The sequence below is a fragment of the Carettochelys insculpta genome, chromosome 1 (genome assembly GCF_033958435.1).
Source record: "Carettochelys insculpta isolate YL-2023 chromosome 1, ASM3395843v1, whole genome shotgun sequence".
NCBI lineage: Eukaryota > Metazoa > Chordata > Testudines > Carettochelyidae > Carettochelys > Carettochelys insculpta.
In genome coordinates, this window is record NC_134137.1 from 237,343,283 (window position 1) to 237,362,946 (window position 19,664).

Below are 19,664 nucleotides of genomic sequence, written 5' to 3' on the forward strand. Positions count from 1 at the left end.
GGCCGCAGCCAGCGAGCGAGCGAGCGGAGCCCGGCCAGCCACGGCAGGGGCTATGGTTTGCTGGCCCCGCCGCCTTGGCTCTGGCTCCCTCCGCCTCTGCAAGCCTAGCCCCCGGGCACGAAGATGCCCCGCCGGTGCCCGCCCGCCCAAGTTCAGTGCAGCCGGTCTCTGTAGCCCGCTCGCCGTCTGTGAGCCAGCAGGGCGCGCAGCCCGGCAGCCGTGAGCGCCCGCAGCAGCGGGGGTCGCCGCTGAACTCCCCTCCAGCGCTCGGCGGAGGCGGGAGAAGGGGGCGCGGGGAGGCGAACTTGGAGGGGCCCGAGGGCGGCTGGCTGCGCAGAGGAAGCCCCGGGAGGCAGCCGGGAGGACGGAGCGACCCGGCGTGTATGTGCCGGTGTTTGGAGCGCTTCCAAGAGCCCCCAGCCCACCGCCCCGACCCCTCGGCTGGCTCTTATGGGAATGAAACACTCCTCCCGCTGCCTGCTCCTCAGGAGGAAAATGGCGGAGAACGCCGCCGAGAGCGCAGAGGTAAGGGAGCGCCGGCGGGAGCCGTCCCCGGGGCAAAACTTTGCGCGCTCGGCCCGCGCGCCTGGCCCCTGCGCGCGCTCCCTCCGCGCCCGGAACTTCCAGCCCAGCCAGCGCCAGGCCCGCCGAGCCGCCCCCTCCACGCGCGGGGCTGGCTCCAGGTCAGGAGCGAGGCTGGTTCCCCCGCCCCGCCCCCCCCGCCGCCGCCCCACAGCGCGCGGGGCGCTCCGGGGCTGCACGCGCTGCCGGGCAGGGGAGCGGAGGGATCCAGCGTGCTGCATCGCCCGGCCGGGAGAGCTCCGCGTGTGTGGCGGGGCGGGGCGGGGCGGGGCGGGTGTACAGCACCCTGGACAGCACTTCGCGGGACTGCCGGGGAGTTGGGGGGGCGGGTCTCCTGCCCGGCGGGGGAGCTCTCCAGGGTGCTGCAGAGCGCAGCTCTTCCCCTTAGCTTCGTGTCCTCTCCCGGCCCCGCGCTGGGCTCCTCGGCGGACGCCGCGGAGCAGGAACAGGGGCAGCAGCGCTGGACACTCGCTGCGCTCTCCTTGACCCGCCAGCCGAGGTTGCCTGGGTTCGTGGCTCTTCGTTTGCAGGGGGAGAGGCAGAATCAAGCCCGCTCGCCCGTGGGAGGGAGGGAGGGAGAGCGCGCGCGCCAAACTCCCGGGTTCTATTAATAGGCTGAGCCCGGCGCTCGCGCTGAATATTTAACATATGGTTACCCGAGAGGCAGCACCGTGCAAGGCGGCTGCAGCATGGCATGGCATTGCACCCCCTCACTCTTACACGGCTTCAGCCTCTCTGCCACCCCCCTCTGCCCGCTGACCTCCATCCCTTAATGGGGAGCGCCAGCGCCAGCTTCCCGGGCCAGGGTTGTGCAGCTGGTTACAAGGATTTAGTCCCGAGCACGCTCACTCTCCCTTGTAGTGGATCACAGAATCATAGAATCCTAGGGCTGGAAGGGACCTCAGGAGGTCATCTAGTCCAGCCCCAGATCCTAACTGTGTCAGGGTGGTAGGGGCCCTAATCTCTTGAAACGCTACTGCTGGATGTACTTCAGCCGCCCTGATACTTGAGGAGCAGGCTTATTTTAAAAGAATATAATTTCCGCAATAAATCAAAGGAGCATGCCTATTCCTGCCTCGCAACCCCCAGGAGTACCTTCCTAGCAGAGGCATCTATAAATAGCAAGAGTCAGGCAGCACATCTGTAAACTGCCAGAGCACTGGTGGCACGTACTGTACCAGAGGTTCCACAATCCTGGCCAGGACTGGCGGCAGACAACCAGCCCCGGTGCTTACTTTCATAACCCTTCACTGTCCTTAAATGCTTGGGTGGGGGGCAGGGGGGTGCATACTAGCCGAACCCATTAACTTTCCCTTTTTCATGGAAACTTGATAGCCATGCTTTGGAGGGAGGGGTTATCCCCTCTCCCGCTGTATTGTGCAGTGCTGCACACACTGCATTATGCATTTGCAGAGATGACTTTCTTTAAAAAGCAATCCGTTCGGTAATGAATTGTATCCTGGTTACACCAGAAGCAGAACGCTATGTCTTTTACTGCCTTATCACATATGCAAATGCAGGATTTGTGAAATGAGAGCAAAATTATAGACTGGCCTATTGCAGAGACTTTTCTTCTGTGTTTGTCTGTGCATGAAGCCAGCAAGGTTACACTGATAGCATCCAGTAAAATATTGTCTGGCATGGGTTAGCTTATAAATTTTGAGCTGTTAACACTTCTAAATTTTTAAATGGAAGAGACTGGTCCACATGATTAGAAAGGCAACAGATAAAATAACGGTGCATTGTGAAACTAATTAACCAGTCAAACAGCCTTCTTCAGTAAACCTGTAAGATGCCAAATTGGGGCCCCAAACTGCATTCCCTGAGCCTCCCTCCCCAAACTCATTTTGAAGCCAATGATTGGGTCCTTCATTTGTGTTCTTACCACAGTGAAGTTATGCAGGGTCCTCAACTGGTGTAAATTAGCTCTAGCTGAAATTAACTGAGCTACACTGGTTTATATCAGCTGGTGATCTGTCTGCTACTCTTAAGTTTTGAAAGCACTGCATAAAATGAGACACTGAGACAGGTGAACCATTAAAACAGTGAGCAAATGTCCAAAGTATGCCATTGCCAAATTATTCTAAAATTGTCTGGATCTTGACTTCAAGCTCTTAATAAGTCAATTACACATCTTTAATGTGTTGTGATATGTATGCTGGATCACAGAAATCAATCACACACATAACAGAATTATCTAAGACCATTAGGGCTTCAAATATATCAGACAATTTTCTTAATACAGTACTGAGTTAAAACAAAACAAATGTAGACCCAGTCCCAAAAACCCTTGCTCATGTGAGTAACCACACTGAAATAAGTGGGACAACTTATGAAAAAAACAACAAGAAGTCCTGTGGCACCTTATAGGCTAACAGATATTTTGGAACATAAGCTTTCATGGGCAAAAACGTGCTTTATCAGAATGAAAGGATATGCTCCAAAATATCTGTTAGTCTATAAGGTGCCACAGGACTTCTTGTTGTTTTTGAATACACAGACTAACTCGACTACCTCTCTGTTACCTGTGAATAAAAGTATTAATGAGTATTCATGGCAGTGGGGGTTTGCAGGGCTAGGCTCATCTTTTATCAATTTCTAGGCATTTTCAAGTGTTAACACTTTTTATATGCACTACAGGCTGGAACCACAAAGGGATGTAGATGTCAATATGCCCCTTTAGGAATTGAACACAAAAATATAGATCTTGCTCAGATGATGCCTAACCCTGTAGACACTTACATTCTTTAGATGCTAAAGCTGCCTGGGCAAAGTCAACATGGTGTACATTTCTGCACAAAGCTGTCTAAATTCTGCTGTTGCTTCTGCTCAGCACTGAAGCTCTGATGGGATTCTCAAAATCCCCCATCTATTTTGCCTCTGGCATTTCAGATCTATAAGGCAGTTCTGGCTATGTCTAGACTATAGGGTTTTGCCGACAAAACCCATGGAGCATCCAGATTACCAAGCGTGTTCTGTCGACAGTAAGTTGACAAAATGCAGTGCATTTGTCGACAGCCATATCCCGCTCGCCATGAGGAAGAACACTGCCATTGACAGAGCTCTGTGGGCAAAACACTGGTCTGGATGTTCCAGAGGGCCTTCTGTTGACAGAAAAGGCCTCCAGGCTGCCACACAACCCTGTCTGTTGTGGTTCCGGGTGACTGTTTTGTGGGTAGAGCATCCAAGTCATCTGGCTGCTCTCTGTTGACAGAGTGGATCGCTCTTTCAATCCGCTCTGTGGTCTGGATGTGATCTGTTTCCAGAAGTTTTGTCACAAGGTATCTTCTACCACAAACTTCTGGCAACAAATCCCTGTAGTCTAGACATAGCCTTAGAGACCACTTACCAACAAGCCTACTGTGTTGGGCTCTGAACAAAACAATTCTTCTACTATTCAATATTCACTGGGCCAGGAAGAGAGACTGGGAGTTATTTTATGCCCCCATTTTATACGCCCACCCGGGAGACCCAGCTCCAATAAATATTTGATTATTTCATACATAGGGGAATAACTTCAACAGGAGAAATTGAGACAGCCCCACATCAGAACATGTCATAACTCAGGGAGCAGGAGATTTACTTCCTCCTGGTTTTTTTTGTGAGAAAGGATTGACTTGCCCATGAAGCCCAAGCAGAGAAAGGCGTGTTTCTCCAGCCCAGATTTGGGTACCTAACTCTATTTGGAGGTCAAGGATTAGGCCATATCCCTTTCCTCAGCATTTCACTTCTTGCTAGTGTAGCCCCTGTTCAGTATACCAGCTTCTTGGAAAACCATTTTTGGGTATCTAACTCTCCCCATGCAGTATCTGGGGAGCCTGGGTGCCTAATCTGGGGCTGAGAATTCCACTGGTCAGCAGGGCAGCTAAAGTTATGCTTTGCAATGTTGAGTCTAAGTCCCTTTTGTGGATATTGTTCTATAGGCTTGAGACAATGCCCAGTGGAGTGAATGAAAATCCTGCCCTTGACTTCAGCATGCAGTGTATCAAGCCCTGTGATTATATACAAAACAGCTTTTAGTGCTCTATTTAGCAGCATTCCTAGATATAACTTCATTTTCAGGGCCCTTTATATTTATTTTTCCCAGTTGCATGGTGTTTTGCAGAAAAAAAAAAGACCAAAAGCCTTCTATGTACAGTATTCCCAGTGAAGGCAATGGAATTTTCACTCATGGTTGGTTTGCAAAACGTGGCCCATGGTCTCTGTCTGATGAGTTTTCAGTACAAAAGGCAACACTACAGAGCTTTCATCTCAGGAGCCACTCCATTCACTTCAGTGTGGGGCTGTTCATGTGTTTAGTGCTGTGGGATCCATGCCTAAATTGTGAGAGTGGTGTTGTAAATCCATATTCATGTGAACAGTCCAGTTTACATCACTGAGACTCTTGTGTGTGTAATGGGTTCAGAACAGCGCCCTGTAGGGATGATGGAAGGGAGAAAGAGAAAAATAAGGGAAAAGGAAAATTGGTTTGGAAGAGCATTTATGCAAAGCATCTCCAAAATTGTTGCACTTTCATGGTTTGCTTGGTCTATTCCTTTAATATGGATGGACATGAAGGAAGGAAATGTCACTTCTAGAGCTCAGTTTAGCAATGAAATTGAAGGCTGTGTGCTTGATACATAGTCTTACAGGCTATGTCTACAGATGCCCCTTCCTTTTGGCATGTAAATGAAGTAGATTGAAAATGCTAATGAGGCACTCACATGAATATTCAGCACCTCATTTGCATAATGACATCCATGCAGCATGTCGAAAGTGCTGCTTTTGAATTGCAAGCTAGCCGCGTAGATGGTGTTCTCTCAAAAGGAAACCCCGATTTCAAAAGCACCCTTCTTGCCCCCAAAAGATTCATATCTGTGCCTCATTAGCATTTTTGACCTGCTTCATTTACATGTCCCTTCCGAAAAGGAGAGGCATGTGTAGACATAGCCACAGAGCTTAAGGCCAGAAGGGACCACCGGATCATCTCGTCCAACCTGCTGTATCCCACAAGACACAAACACTACCCAGAACCTGCACACTAAACCACACAAATGAAATGAGACTAAAGTATTACTAATATCTGGAAACAAGAGAATTTTGTGCCACAGTCAGAGAGTGGGAGGGGCTGAGATGCCCCAGTGCCTAAGGCTTCTGGCATATCAGGGAAATAATTAAGTGAGATGCACAGATATAATCCTGGCAAGTGACGCACCTACACACTTCAGAGCAAGGCTAAACAACCCCAACATCGCTGCCAATATGATTTGGGAGAACAAGCCTTCCTTACCCACAAATGCTGATCAGTTATATCCTGAGCATGTGAGCAAGAACCAGCCAGCCAAGCACTTGAGAGGAGGCTGCTCAGTGCCAATTCAGAGACCCTGGCCTACCATGTCAATCTGCATTTGGAGCCCATCTCTTCTATGTCTGAGAAAGGAAATGAACTTTAAAAAGCCCCCCCAGCATAACCCCTTCCTGACCCCTGCCAGAGCCTGCCTGAGTGAGCAGGACTGACAGCCATCATGGGCCCTGGGGCAAGGTGAGAGGGGGGCTTAGATCTGCACACCAGAAGGAGTGGGGCCTAGGGCAGTAAGCCATTAGTACTGCTCAGATCATGGCGCTGCCCCTACCCACGCCCTCAAAGCCACATGGAGCGGCAAAGCAGCAATGCTGTCGCATTCAAAGGGGCCAAGAGCTCTGGGTGCTGCTGCTACTTTGGCAGAAGAAGGTCTGGGTGCCTTGTAAATGCTGGGCCCTGAGGCAGCTGCCCCGTTTCTCCCCACCACCCTCCCCTTTCAGCAGGCCTGGCCTGAACCCTGGAAGCAGGATCTTCTAGGTACATAAGACACAAACTGAAGTGAGCCCCAGGGCTGCTGGTCCTTGCTGTCTACCATCACAAACAACCCTGTCATACAATCACTCACAATTTTTTCCAACACCAAAGGGTCCTGTGGCACCTTCTAGACTAACAGAAAAGTTTAGAGCATGAGCTTTCGTGAGTTAACTCACTTCTTCAGATGCATCTGAAGAAGTGAGTTAACTCACGAAAGCTCATGCTCTAAACTTTTCTGTTAGTCTAGAAGGTGCCACAGGACCCTTTGGTGCTGCTACAGATCCAGACTAACACGGCTACCCCTCTGAATTTTTTCCAACTGACTCTTAGGATTAATTGTAAAATGCTGCTTCAGAACCTTACCCCCTGATGGTTAGAAACTTTTTCTTCATTTTAAGCTTAAATTTGTTCATTGAGTTTACAGTCATTTATTCTTGTGGGAGCCTTTTACTTTAGCTTACATAGCTCTTCCTCCTCCTTGGTGTTTACCTCTAGATGAGTTCAGAGAGATAGCAATGACATTCACTCAGCTTTATTGGGAGCTATTCCAGGCATAGGGAGTAGTGTGGAGAAAAGGCATGAAGGCACAAGTGATACAAGGAGTTTATAATCTGACTGCTACAGCGATAGGGGCTATATATATAGTTGGCTGGATTGATTTAATAAACTAACCAATGATTATACTCTTCCATGTATACCATTTTCATCTCTGACTGATACCATCGTCCATAGGCTGTGGAATTGGGGGCAGGACGGGGACATGTGGGCCGTGGCCCAATCACTTTTTGGTCAGGTCAGACTTGCGGTAACCCTGTGTGTCAGACTGTAACATTGCTTGCTTGAATTAGGATGGGATAGATTTAGGGGCTCATAGGCTGAGTGGGGAGGGGATGGACAGATCACTGGTGAGGGGTGCCTGAGAAGAGAAGAGCAAGGTCAGAGAGGAGGAGAAATCAATGCCACCCCACTTTAAAGGCTGCTTCCTACTCCCTGCAATAGTCTTATTTTATTAAAATAAAATTTAGAGGTTCCAGCTGAAACTGGGCTCCTGTTGTGATAATTGCTGTACAGTCACATATCATGGCAGTCTGTGCTGTGGAGGCCTCAGAACCTAAAGAGATTAGGTAGAGGATGTAAGTACTAATACCCCACTTTTACAGATGGGGAACAGATAAATTAAGTGGTATGGTAAAGGTCACACAGGATGTGTGTGGAAGAGCCAAGAAATTAATCTAGATCTCCTAGAACCCAGCTTAGTGCCTCAACACATGGACTTTAAGGACAGGAGGGGCTGTCATGTTCACCTACTCTGAGCTCTTGCACATTGCCGACCACAGGACTTCTCCTGCCCCTCCTGTAAAAGACTGCTACTCTCTGGTTGAGTTACTGAAATCCTCAAATCAGGATTTAAAGACTTCAAGTTACAGAGAGCTTACCATTTACACCATTACGTCATTGTCCCACTGTAACTACAAACTGAGCTGTCCCATTGATAGGGGCCACTAAGTAGTTGTGGAGACTCAGGGCCACTACAGATGGATGGATGGATGGATGGATGGAAAAAAATCTGGGGGCTTCTTGTGACCCTGAGTGTCCACAACTACTTAGTGGCCCACGAGTAGAATTTAATTTCCCAGTCACTCCTATGGAACAGGAGTTGCCTCTTAATGAGTAATCAAAGTAAAAAAAAAAATCAGAACATTCTTTTCTATTGAAAGACAGCATGGCCCAGTGGCCATGGGACTGGGATTGAATTTCAATGGTACTGGGTCTGAAAAGAACTGGTTTTCTATTCCTGGCTCTTCTGTGGGCCAGCTGGGTGACCTTGAATGAATCATTCCTATGCCTCAGTTTCCTCAATAGCCTCTATTATAAAGGACTCAGATCTACTGAGGAAAAATATTATATAAGACTAATATTATGCATTTCAGTACATGGCTTCAGAACATCATGCATAAAAGAATAATGCCACGTGGAAGTCATTTTCTCCAAATGAGATGGGGTGGGAGGGTAGTGGATGTGATGATGGATTCTGACTATTTGCGAGGCATCGTGCCAGCTGCATTGTGACAGATCTTTTAACTTGACTGAGCAGCATGCCCCATGGCCTGAAATCTTACATCACTTGAGAGCAGCAAGTTGAAATGCCAACTATGATGATAAACCTTGGAGTTAGAGGTCATGTCCTTAGTCCAGGCTCCCTTCAGGATTGGCTGACAAATAGAGTTCTCGTCCTGTGACAGTATGAAATTTAGGATATTCCCAGCCCAAATCAAGATAAAAAGTCAAAATCTGAAGATGTCTGTGAACTGAAAATATTTCAGTAAGATCAAGTGTTTTGATCATTTTGAAACTTTGGTTAAATAGCTTTTGAATTGGGAGAGCTGTGGAAATTGGCCCTGCCCTGCAAACATTTTTGGGTGTTGACAAGTCAGCATTTTCTCAGAAAATTCCCAGATAGCTTTACTTCAGCTGCTTTGTGCTGCTGAGACAGTGAATAGGAGCCATAAAGTTGTTAATGGGAACATGAGATTTCCCCCCGACACAGGGGAGTGCTCAGGTAGCGTAGAGTTCGATTAGGGTGTAAAGTAGAGCACATTCCAGTCCATCTTATCCTCAGCTGCTGCTGTGCCTCTGCAGCCAGGGTAATTTAGACTACCCCTTTGCCTGCTCTAATTTTAGTAGGGGCTGATTTGGTTTCCAACCACCTCAGGACTGGGAGAATGAAACATTGCTGGGAACCCCCTTCCTCACCCCACTTCAGTTGGGTAGGACATGTATTTGACTCAAGTGAGGACTACACCCAGTGAAATTATATGCCCCCTATCCCTACTCAGAATTGATAAAATGTTCAGCCCATGAACTCAAACACTAAAAAAGCAGAACATTCCTCAGAGGAGGGCATCTCCCATGTTGTCTTGACCCAATGCATAACAAAGATATTTTGGGAGGGTGTATCAATAGTATAATGTAGGTTTAAATTTAGTAAGAATAGGGCTTAGAGGTAGACAAGCGTGCCTGGATAATCTAATCTGTTTCCTTGGACACATTCTAGCCATGACAGTATAGTAACCTCTTTTAGTTGTAAGCTATTTTTAGATCACTAACAAAAATAGCAGTGGCAGGTGAATGATGAAGTCAGTGGCTTTGGGCTTTGACTTCGAAGCATTGTGCAGGTTAGTATGCTGCCCACTAGCTTCAGCAGCAGCTTGACTTTCATCTAGGCTTGGTTTCCCTGAGCTATGTCAGTGCTTTCTTCTGCATGGCTGCTTTGGCATGTGGAGAAGCTGCACTGTGTGCTTTGTGCACCGCTCTTGAGTGTGGTGCCAGAAATGTTTAATCTAAAGCCTATGGGCAGAGGAGCTGGCTGGTATTCAGCAGACTCATAGGCTGTTTCTGGGAACTGGATGCCTAAGTGAATGAGTCAGTTGGGAGCCAAATACCTGCAACTCCCACTGATTTCACTGGGCATGGTAGATGCACAGCAATAGCACTTTGTGGGCTTTATGGTCAAGCCCGTGTTCTAGAGACTGAAGGAAAGGGTCAGATGGATTTTAAGTTTTGTAATAACTTGGCGTTTCCTGCCCCATTTGTCTTTCCTATGTGGGAATGACCCTTAAACACAATAAAATAAAAAACCATCTCCATACTAAGGAGGAAGGGAACTACTTCTAGCGCCAGATGCAACTCCTCAGACACTAGCTCTACTGAGATGCTGCAGAGGTGCCCTCACAGAGGTACAATGCTTCCTGTGGTTCAGAAGTCACCCACCCTTAGAAAGCATACAGTGGACACCCAATCCCTACTCATGGCAGCTCTGCCTGGCTAGTGTCACCTGTGGGGACTATCTTCCGGGGGATCTTGTGAGTCCTGAGCTCAGACTTCGCACTCCTGTTACCCAAGGACACAAAAGGGTGGAACAACCCTGGAGTCTTTTCCTCACCCTTAAGAATCTGCATGAGATGGACACAGTATAGTGCCTAGAATGCCATAGAAAATTATCTGGGCTTTACAATCCAGAGAGCACTGAATGTAGGGGTCCTAGCAATGCCTTTTGCCTATAAGTCATCAGTTCAGAGAATATAGTAAAACAGGCATGCTCTTGAAAGGCAATGAAAACTCTGTCCCTTTTGTCTGCAAACACAAAACCTGAATCTTGCTTTGAGAAATTGGAATGGAAGATGAATTATTTTAGTTCCATTGGATTAACGATTTGGAGAGCTAGACGTTAGAATTGGAAAGGAGGAGGAGTCAGACAATCACTGCCAAGGCTGCTTTTTGAAACTCTGCTAAGTGCAGTGACGGAAAATAATTTATCTTTGTGTTCTGAGAGTGAAACGTTACAGCATCATAAATAAATGTGAATGCCTTGGCTTTCCAATCAGAAGTGAAGATTCCGGTAACAAAATATATGCAAGGAAACTATGGAGAGAAAAACTTACTTGCTAAAAATCTTAGCCTTTGGCACCATAGAGAAATAGGCATTACATCCAAGACTTAGAAACCCCCATTTAGCTCCCTGCATTGTCACAGACTTTCTTGCACAAGTAAATGAGGGTACGAAAACACTTTGAGATGGGAGTGTGATTCCCAGCTCAAGGACAGCCAGCACGTAAAGGGTAGCACAAGGGACTAGCTGCCCTGAGAATGAACCCATTGGAGATGTTAGACAGATAGTCAGGCTGGCTAGCCCCTCGCATGGTGGCAACTACAGTCTATTTGTAGTGTGCTAGCTTGATCAGCTCTACTGTGGGTACGCCTCCCTGGGCATCACACCCCCATCTCAAAGTGTAGGTACACCTTGAGTTTCTCTGTGCCTCGGTTGCCCCCCGTGTATGCTGATAATGGCCCAGCTCTGCCCCTACAGGAGCAATATGAAGATACATACAATAAAGATGGTGAGGCTCTTGCATACTGTAAACAGATGAGGTCTGCATATAGAGCACATAAGATCTGAGGTCCGAAGTACACCAGTTGCATATGATTTTGATCTTACTTTGATATGTCAGGAGTAAGCCCACTGAAGCCACAGGTGTAAATGGCGATTGGAATCAGGCCCAAGGAGTATCACCTTTCCTTTATTCTCCCTCGTTCAATCTGAGGCCCTCTTTATTAAGTCTCTGGGGGAGACTGAAGAGACGGGGACTAGAGTACATTTTCTCTTTTGAAACAGAAAATCTGTCTAGTTGCATACGGCAGCTGGTATAAATCAGCATAGTCCATCGAAATCCATGGAGCTCTGCCAACTGACACAAGCTAAGTATCTGGCATGTTGCTTTTTCTCTTGCACACTTTGATGATTTCTAACAGTGTTTATGGGGGATGAATATTTTAAATAACAAGGTTATTTTTAAAAAAGTGAATAATAGACACAGAAATCTATGTTGAAGTTATCTTTTGGGTCTGTGGAAGGGCACTGCTAGGAAAAGGGCTGGGTAAATAGACAGTGCTTGCCTGGGGCCTGCCTGTATCTGCTGGCCTCATTAGCAGGAGCTAAAAGGGTGAGGGGAAACAGGAGGGGGTGGAGGCCAAGAGAGAAAGGTCAGGCTCAGAGAGACAGAGGGAGACAGGCACCTATGAATCCATTGCTGATCAGGCCAGTGTGAGGCCAAGGTGTGTAAATAACCTATGAATAGTGGGGGAAAGACACATTAAAGAGTAGAGGTGTTGAATCAGCCTGGAGCATCAGAGTTTTTAAGGAGCAAAGTCAAGGGGTTGAATCTAATGAGGTATGGAATACATTCTATAACAGGCTGTAACAGGGCAGCCCTCATCTGCAAGCACTCCCTTCTGGCCACATATGGGTGGCTGCACTTTCCCACTTCTCCTTTCTCTAGAACCAGATGGTGTTCCAGATGTCCCTTCATCTGGATTTCCTAGGCTCAGGCTTCCTTCTCCCCCTCCAATAGTTACTGCAGGGGGAGTACTGCAGAGGAGACAGGACCAGATCCATGCACTACTCTGGATTTGCACCTAGGGACCCAGTAAACAGCAGTTATCTGCTGTTTTCTAATTGTTGAGGTTTCTCTACTATTCTCCTTCCCTGGGCCACTTCCCCGTGGGTCCATGCCACCGTTACCCTCTCCTCAGATTTTTATCTCAAAGTCCTCAACAGCAGGGTTCAGCAACATGGTTCACACCCCAGGCTCCAATAGCTGATGCTGGGCTTTCAGTCACATCAGCAATCAGCCTTCCACACGGAGCTGTCCAAGGTACTGCTCCTGTCTCAGTCCTTCAGCCGGCATGTCTTAAGCTCCAAAGAGGAACTGACTGGCTCTGGCTCAGCAGCTTCTCTGTATTGGTGTCCTGGGCTGTAATTGGCTGCTTCTGCTGCAGCCATTGTAGCCTGTCTGGAGGACTTCTTGCCTGCTCTTTTCCTGGGGCAAGGTGTAGCAAGGCCACAAGCTTCAGGCAGAGGCCTTCAGGGCCTAGTCCATTCTGTCACAGAGAGTCAAACACTTCTTGTTCATTCACTCACCCAGCAAAGATCAGGCCACATCCCAGAAACAACATGCATTCCCCACCCCACCAGTCAGATTTTGCATCTTGTCTAATTGTGTGGTTCAGCCAGATGATGTAAAAGGAGGTATCATATTTGACTTTCAGTCACATAAAGATTCAGTTGTTTTTGCTAGGGTCCATCAACTTTGATTGTCTTCACAAGAAGCTGAGGGTGCTTTGCATTTTGGAGGATGGAGATCCATGGATATGTCTACACTGCAAGTGAAAGTGTGACAGTAGGACACATAGTCCTCTATGTACCAGATTTAATCTATCTAGCACAGGTAACAATAGTAGTGAAGATGTGGTTGCATGAGCTAGCAACCCAAGTATGTGCCTAGAGTTCCTGGCAGCATTTTATATAAGCAGTTAGCTTGTGCCAGCATGTCTTCAGCACTATTATTAGCCATGCTAACTAGCTTAAAGTTAGCCTGGGTATGTCTTCCCAAACATTTTAGGCATGCCTGCTACAATCACGCCTTCAGTTTCATTGTAGACACACTGTGAACTTAACTTCGTGCCTATGTTATTCAGGTTAACATGTATGTGAAAAGGACAGGTCCTCAAGGGAGTAGTTCATCTGGGATTTGAATTCAGTGTCCTCCAAGATGTTAAGTCATTGCTATAACCATCAGATAATTCTGCCTTTGTGGACCAAAAGCTTGCTCCTATAGTGGGGGGAGTGTAAGGTTACTGTGTCTCAGGGGAAGGGTACCCCTCTGGCAGGGGAAATTGGTATGTCCACCGGATGAAGGCATTGGCAGCCTGTCTGGCATTTGTGCAACTGTGCAAATGACAGTTCAAAGCTCCTGTGTGAGGCTTCAAGAAATAAACAGGCAGTTACTAGTTGTGGCTTCCTGGCTGAGGATTAAACAGTCAAGCCACCTATGGCTCTGCCCTTCTACAAGGGAACTTAAGGGTTAAGCAGCTTGGGTCCCAGAGGTAAACAACTAGCATCTACGATGCCAGCTGCCCAGTTTAACAGCCGATAGCTCGGACCTTCTGTGGAAGGGCAGATTAAGCAACACTCTGGACCTCTAGCCTCCTGAATGGGCTGAGCACTGACAGTCCATGTGTCTGACCTCATGGCTGAGCAAACAACAATAGGCTCAGGCCTTCTAAGAGTAGGCCTGAGCAGGCCATAGCGAAAGGACCACTTGGTTTTCAGCTGAGCAAATAAACATTATCTCTGGCCCAACAGTCAGTGCACATCCATCTCTGTGTATGGGGACAGGAGTAGAGGGGACCAGGGTGGGTTCCAGTCTAGGGTACTTGAAGTTATGTGTGGTTCCATCACTGGGTCGGCAGGGAAATAGGGGGTCACTGCATTGGTTTCTGACAGCACAATGGCACCAAAGTCTTTTTTCTCTGGGCTATTTCCTGCTGGCTCCTGGTGAGGATGTTCCACAGCTTCTGATGACTAGCTCCCAGTCTCATTGCCTTCCTTTCACTCTCACTATGGTATTGTCTGCTTGGGGGATTAGGGGTTGCCTTTTCTGCCTGCTGCTGGTCATGATGGTTCCTCCCTGAAACAGACTTCTGGCTCCTTTCTGGGTCCAGCCCCAAACGAGCTGCAGGACATAGCTTTTATACTTCCTGACCCATCCTGGTACTTCCTCTGAAGAAAGCAGGAAGCTGCTCCTGACAGAGTGAGTTAGCCCCCTTCATACCAAAGGGAGGCTGCTCTGCCTCATTACTGGGGGGTTGTGTGACAGCAGCATTGGGCCTGTGGTATAGCTGGTGAGTAGAAGGGAAAAGAAGCACATTTCTTGGCACAGAATTGCATTCTTCATCCTGTTCATTTCATTCATTTTTAATACTTCTGGGTTTATTTTGATGTTGCTGAAATTAAGGATAGTGAAAGTAAAGTTTCTGTTAAGTGAAAAGCCATTACACCTTGAAACAAATTTTGTTTAGTTAAACAGAATTTGTTCTGTAAGTGCACAGTAAGGAAGGGGCCACCTTGGAAAGATTTTGGAGGGGTTTGAAACTAAAATGGAAGGAGTGAAGTAGAAAGCAAGGAACGGAGACATGTATTCATATCAACTTTTTGCTAAGGCTATTCTTTTTCATCAATTCACAGCTCTTGCACAATAGCACCAAAAGAAATATTCTCCCCTTCAATTTTCTGTCAGAGTTATGAATCAGGGAGCCATAAGCCTGAGTGATGTGTCACATTTCCAGGAGAGTGGGTCAGTGCTCCATTTTTATCACTCATAAATAAATAACTAGGTCTTTGCAACAGCTCCTAGAGCAAAGGCGCCCAATCTGTGGGGCATTCCTCCCTTGGAGGAGCAGAGAAACTTCAAGGGGCCATTATGGGACTTGGGCCATCCCCCACGGAGGGCAGGGAGGGAGTCCCACTCAGCCACACTCTGCCACACTTCTACTCCTGCCCTGCACCTGGCTCCTGTCTTTGGCCAAGCTGCAGCTCCAGCTCCACTTCTGTCTTCTGGCCCTAGTCATAGTCCTGCTCCTAGCTGTGACTTGGCTGCCAGCCCCAACTCTCAGGCCTTGGCCTCCGCTCATTGCTGCCAGCTTCTGCTCCCAATCACATGCCCTCCATGCCCTGCCCCCAGCCTAGGGGAGCACAGGACACATTCCATTTCTGCTAGGTGGGGCACAAAAGGAAAAAAAATTGACACAACTGCTCTAAAGACTCATTCAAGACATATTTTTATTGTCTGTAAACCGGAGTGAAAATGACTTCTGCTAAACTATAATCACACAGTGAAACATTAGCCAGTCATGGAAATAGAAAACACACCATAGCTGTGTCTACACGTGCACGCGACTTCGAAGTAGCGGCACTAACATCGAAATAGCTCCCGTCACGGCTACACGCGTCGGGCGCTATTTCGAAGTTAACTTCGACGTTAGGTGGCGAGACGTCGAAGTCGCTAACCTCATGAGGGGATCGGAATAGCGCCCTACTTCGACGTTCCTAGGGACCGTGTAGACGATCCGCGTCCCGCAACGTCGAAATTGTGGGGTCCTCCATGGCAGCCATCAGCTGGGGGGTTGAGAGATGCTGCGGGGCTCTATGGTCACCGTGTGCAGCAGCCCTTAGCCCAGGGCTTCTGGCTGCTGCTGCTGCAGCGGGGGATTCATGCTGCATGCACGGGGTCTGCAACTCATTGTCGGCTCTGTGTATCTTGTGCTGTTTAGTGCAAGTGTGTCTGGGAGGGGCCCTTTAAGGGAGCGGCTGGCTGTTGAGTCCGCCCTGTGACCCTGTCTGCAGCTGTGCCTGGCACCCTTATTTCGATGTGTGCTACTGTGGCGTGTAGACGTTCCCTCGCTGCGCCTATTTTGATGTGGTGCTGCGCAACATCAACGTTGCCAGCCCTGGAGGACGTGTAGACGTTATTCATCGAAATAGCCTATTTCGATGTCGCCACATCGAAATAGGCTACTTCGATGTAGGCTTCACGTGTAGACGTAGCCCATGTAACTCTTGTCGTCTGCTCCATCCCTACCAATCTGAGATGAGATAAAAACATGACATTCAGAAAAGCACAAAACTTTTTGTTGCAGTTAGCTCAGGTAAATTTTGTTTAGCATTTGTTTGAAATCTCCTTTGAACCAACTTTTTCCAGTTTCAGCATGCTTTTTCAACTGCTTAACCAAGTCCATGCTTGAGAAGTTTCATTTGAATCAATATTGTGAGTTGATTCATGAGTCAGTAAGGCAAAGTAAGTTGAGGGGAGGAGGTGGTGTAAACTGATAGTCTGGCAAGAACACTGTGCCCAGTAGGTGTCATGAGGCAGTCAACAGCACCTTTGAATATATGCTTATGTCAGAATCAGGGCCTTAGAGCTTCTCATGCTCCCAGTTTCTCCTGATTGCATTCAGGTAGTCACTTCACCTACTTGGCAACAGTCATATGAGAAAATCCTTGAAATGGCTTCTCGGGACATGATTTTCTTGTGCTGGATTGAGCACCTGTCCCTCAACCATGCCATTCTTCTGCTCTCTTGTCTTCTCCAGCACTGCTTATTTCAGTTCAGGACTGATCTTTGCTCACCTTGCTGAGCACTGTGTTTATTTCTCTCACTGTGTGGAAGCTTTCCCGTCCTGTCACTGAGCAACATTTGAGTCCTGAGCTCTGGCTCTGTGTTTCAGCAGCTGGCAGGATTGACTTGTCAAAAGCAAGGATACGGACAATGAAGGCTGATATACTCCATTCAATTTATTTCCTTATTAAATATTGCAGCTAATATGGAATATTAGGTAGCATTCTCTCATTAATACTAGACTTAAGAACAGTGGAGTGAGTTATGGATAGCTATCAGCTAAAGAAGAGCAAAACAATCACAGGGAAAAACAGACTATTTTTTGGTGGCACATGACAGAAAAAAACTACTGATCCTTTGTACATGTAGATATGAGTTCAAATATAGTGTAGTAAGACTCCCCGAAAGGGAAGACCATGGAGCGTCATAGGAGATGTAGTCTGATCAAACAGCCCTGTGTACAGAGGAAAATAGGAGAATGAGAAACTTGAAATACAATGCCCATACAATGCTGCAGCAGCATTTTTTAACAGATTTTTAAAAATTTTGGCTGAATTGTTCCAGTTTTAGGGCAACATTTTCAGTATTTGAATTTCTGAGGAAGTATTGAAATTTTCTGCAGAAAAAGTATCCCAATTATTTGATCATCTTTGTACTCTGTAGCAGAGAGAGTATGTGGCAACTGTCCTTCAATAACACATTGTCTCAGTGACCCAACTGAGCCCTGTATTGGCACAAAAATGGATTGCAGTGTGAATATATATGGCTTGATCTGTCTTTATTATATGTATATATCTTCCTTATCTACCATTCTGCATGTTATTCTTCCATCAAGCTTTGAGGGCACAGAAAGTGTGACAGTGTGTTTGTGAGCATTGGTTTAGAAAAGGTTAGCCTATGCAATAGAAGTAGGATACCGGTCAAAATTATTTCTTGCATTTCTGCTTTTTCATACCTTACATTCTATTTTTCTTGTATTTTCAGGAAAATAAACCTTTTTTGGTGTGCCTGAATGTAATAGGAGGCTAAAGGAGTTAGATAAGGGTTTTAGACTATGAGAATGCTGTCAATTGTTACTGTGAGGGTGGAATTGTATTCTTCAGGGATTTGTTCTTTTACAAGAGACTTACATTTAGACAGCCTCTAGGCAATTATTTCATTGGAAACATACCTCTGTATACCCTTCATGTCATCACTCTACCTGCCAGCTCTCTATTCCTTTCCTCAGCACAAGGCCAATAATGCTCCTAAGTGCTCATGAAATATTTTTTGAAGTTGCTTCTTTGTATAGTGGCAGAACAATGTATCCAGTTTAATATTTGTTTGAAAGATGTTTCCAGATAATGTAACTGAGTAATAAATGGACATGGTCTGATCTCATACCCTGGTATAAATCCATCAGTTTCAGTGAAATTATTTGTGATTTACAGTGGTGCAAGTGAATTCAAAATCACCCTGTTAAAATAAATGTGGTATCCCTACATGTCTATTTAAGTATGCAAATGCCATATTAACTTGGTATTTATCATTTTATGGATTCTTCAGCAGGCTCCGAAGGTTATGGATGTATAAAAGTTTTAGTGGTACGATGTCTTGGATCCCTTTTGCATTCAACAATCAAACCTGTGAAAAGGCATTTTTGAACTTTCAAGAGCTGGCTTAGGTATTTATCTGAATCTACACTCTTGTTTATATTAACATTGCTAGCAACAACTGATTAAGGTATACAAAAAAGCTAGTATCATAGGTGACATTTTTCCTGGGCCTAACTAAATCCTCCTGGAATTAATGGAAGGATTTTCACTGACTTCAATGTGCTTTGGATTCCACCATACGTTTTTTTAGTGTTGGATATGTGTGAGCATCTCAGTAAGGTCCCCATTCTTTAACCTTTATTCTGGTAGTTAGGAAAGAAAAAAAAAGGATCCCACTTACCTCAGTGGGACTATTTATTTGCATAAGACCTAACCAGCATGATTAGTTAATTAGAATTAGGACTCATTTCAGCAAGATATTTAAGTATGAGTCTAAGTATATGCCCCAACAGCTCCAGGACTATGGGATCTGGCCCTTGCAGGTGTGAAAGATAGAGGGGCATCCATGGGACTAGGCATGAGCTCCCATTTAGTTTAATGGGTGAAGACTTTGCTGAACCAGGGCCTACAATGTGAAAAGATTAAATTCACAAAGAGATGTAGACAGGGTGATGCTCCGCATTGCATTGCCCAGCTTCACCGTCTGTGTCTACACTAGCAAGTCCTTTTGGAAAATCAGGCCCTCTTCTGAAAGAACAAGCTGAGCATCCACACTCAAAGTGCACTCTTTCAAATTCCTTTTGAAAGAATGCAGTGTTTCGTCTGGAGGCCCTCTTCCTCTCCCAAGTGAGGAAGAGCACCTTTTTCTGAAAGATTCTTCTGGAGAAAAGCATGTGTAGATGCGCTGGGGGCCCTTCTCTTGAAAGAGCAGTCCTCAGGGTGCTGGATTTTTTTGATCCCTGGCCCATTCTTATGAAAGAGTTGGGGGCTGTGTGGATGTTCTTTTTCAAAAGAGCAGATTGCTCTTTTGATCTGCTTTTTTGTGCATGGCGATGCACTGTCGAAAGAAGATCTTCCGGAATTTCATGGTAGCGTAGACATGGCCACTGAGATTTGCAAGCCACCGGGATTGACGAAACCTGAGTTAGGTGCTCAGGCTTCCTATAATGAATAGAGGCAGATAGCATGCTGGTCATTTTGAATCCTATTCTGAAACAC

General features: G+C 46.6%; 1 protein-coding gene across 1 annotated transcript in view; it reads left to right on the top strand.

The window, feature by feature from the left end:
- Positions 1–450: 450 nt before the first annotated feature.
- Positions 451–19,664, top strand: part of PRMT8 (protein arginine methyltransferase 8) — a 131,633-nt gene continuing 112,419 nt past the window's right edge. The window contains exon 1 of the mRNA XM_074983650.1: positions 451–525. Within this exon, the coding sequence (XP_074839751.1) occupies positions 451–525 (75 nt within the window). The remainder of the gene's footprint in view (positions 526–19,664) is intronic.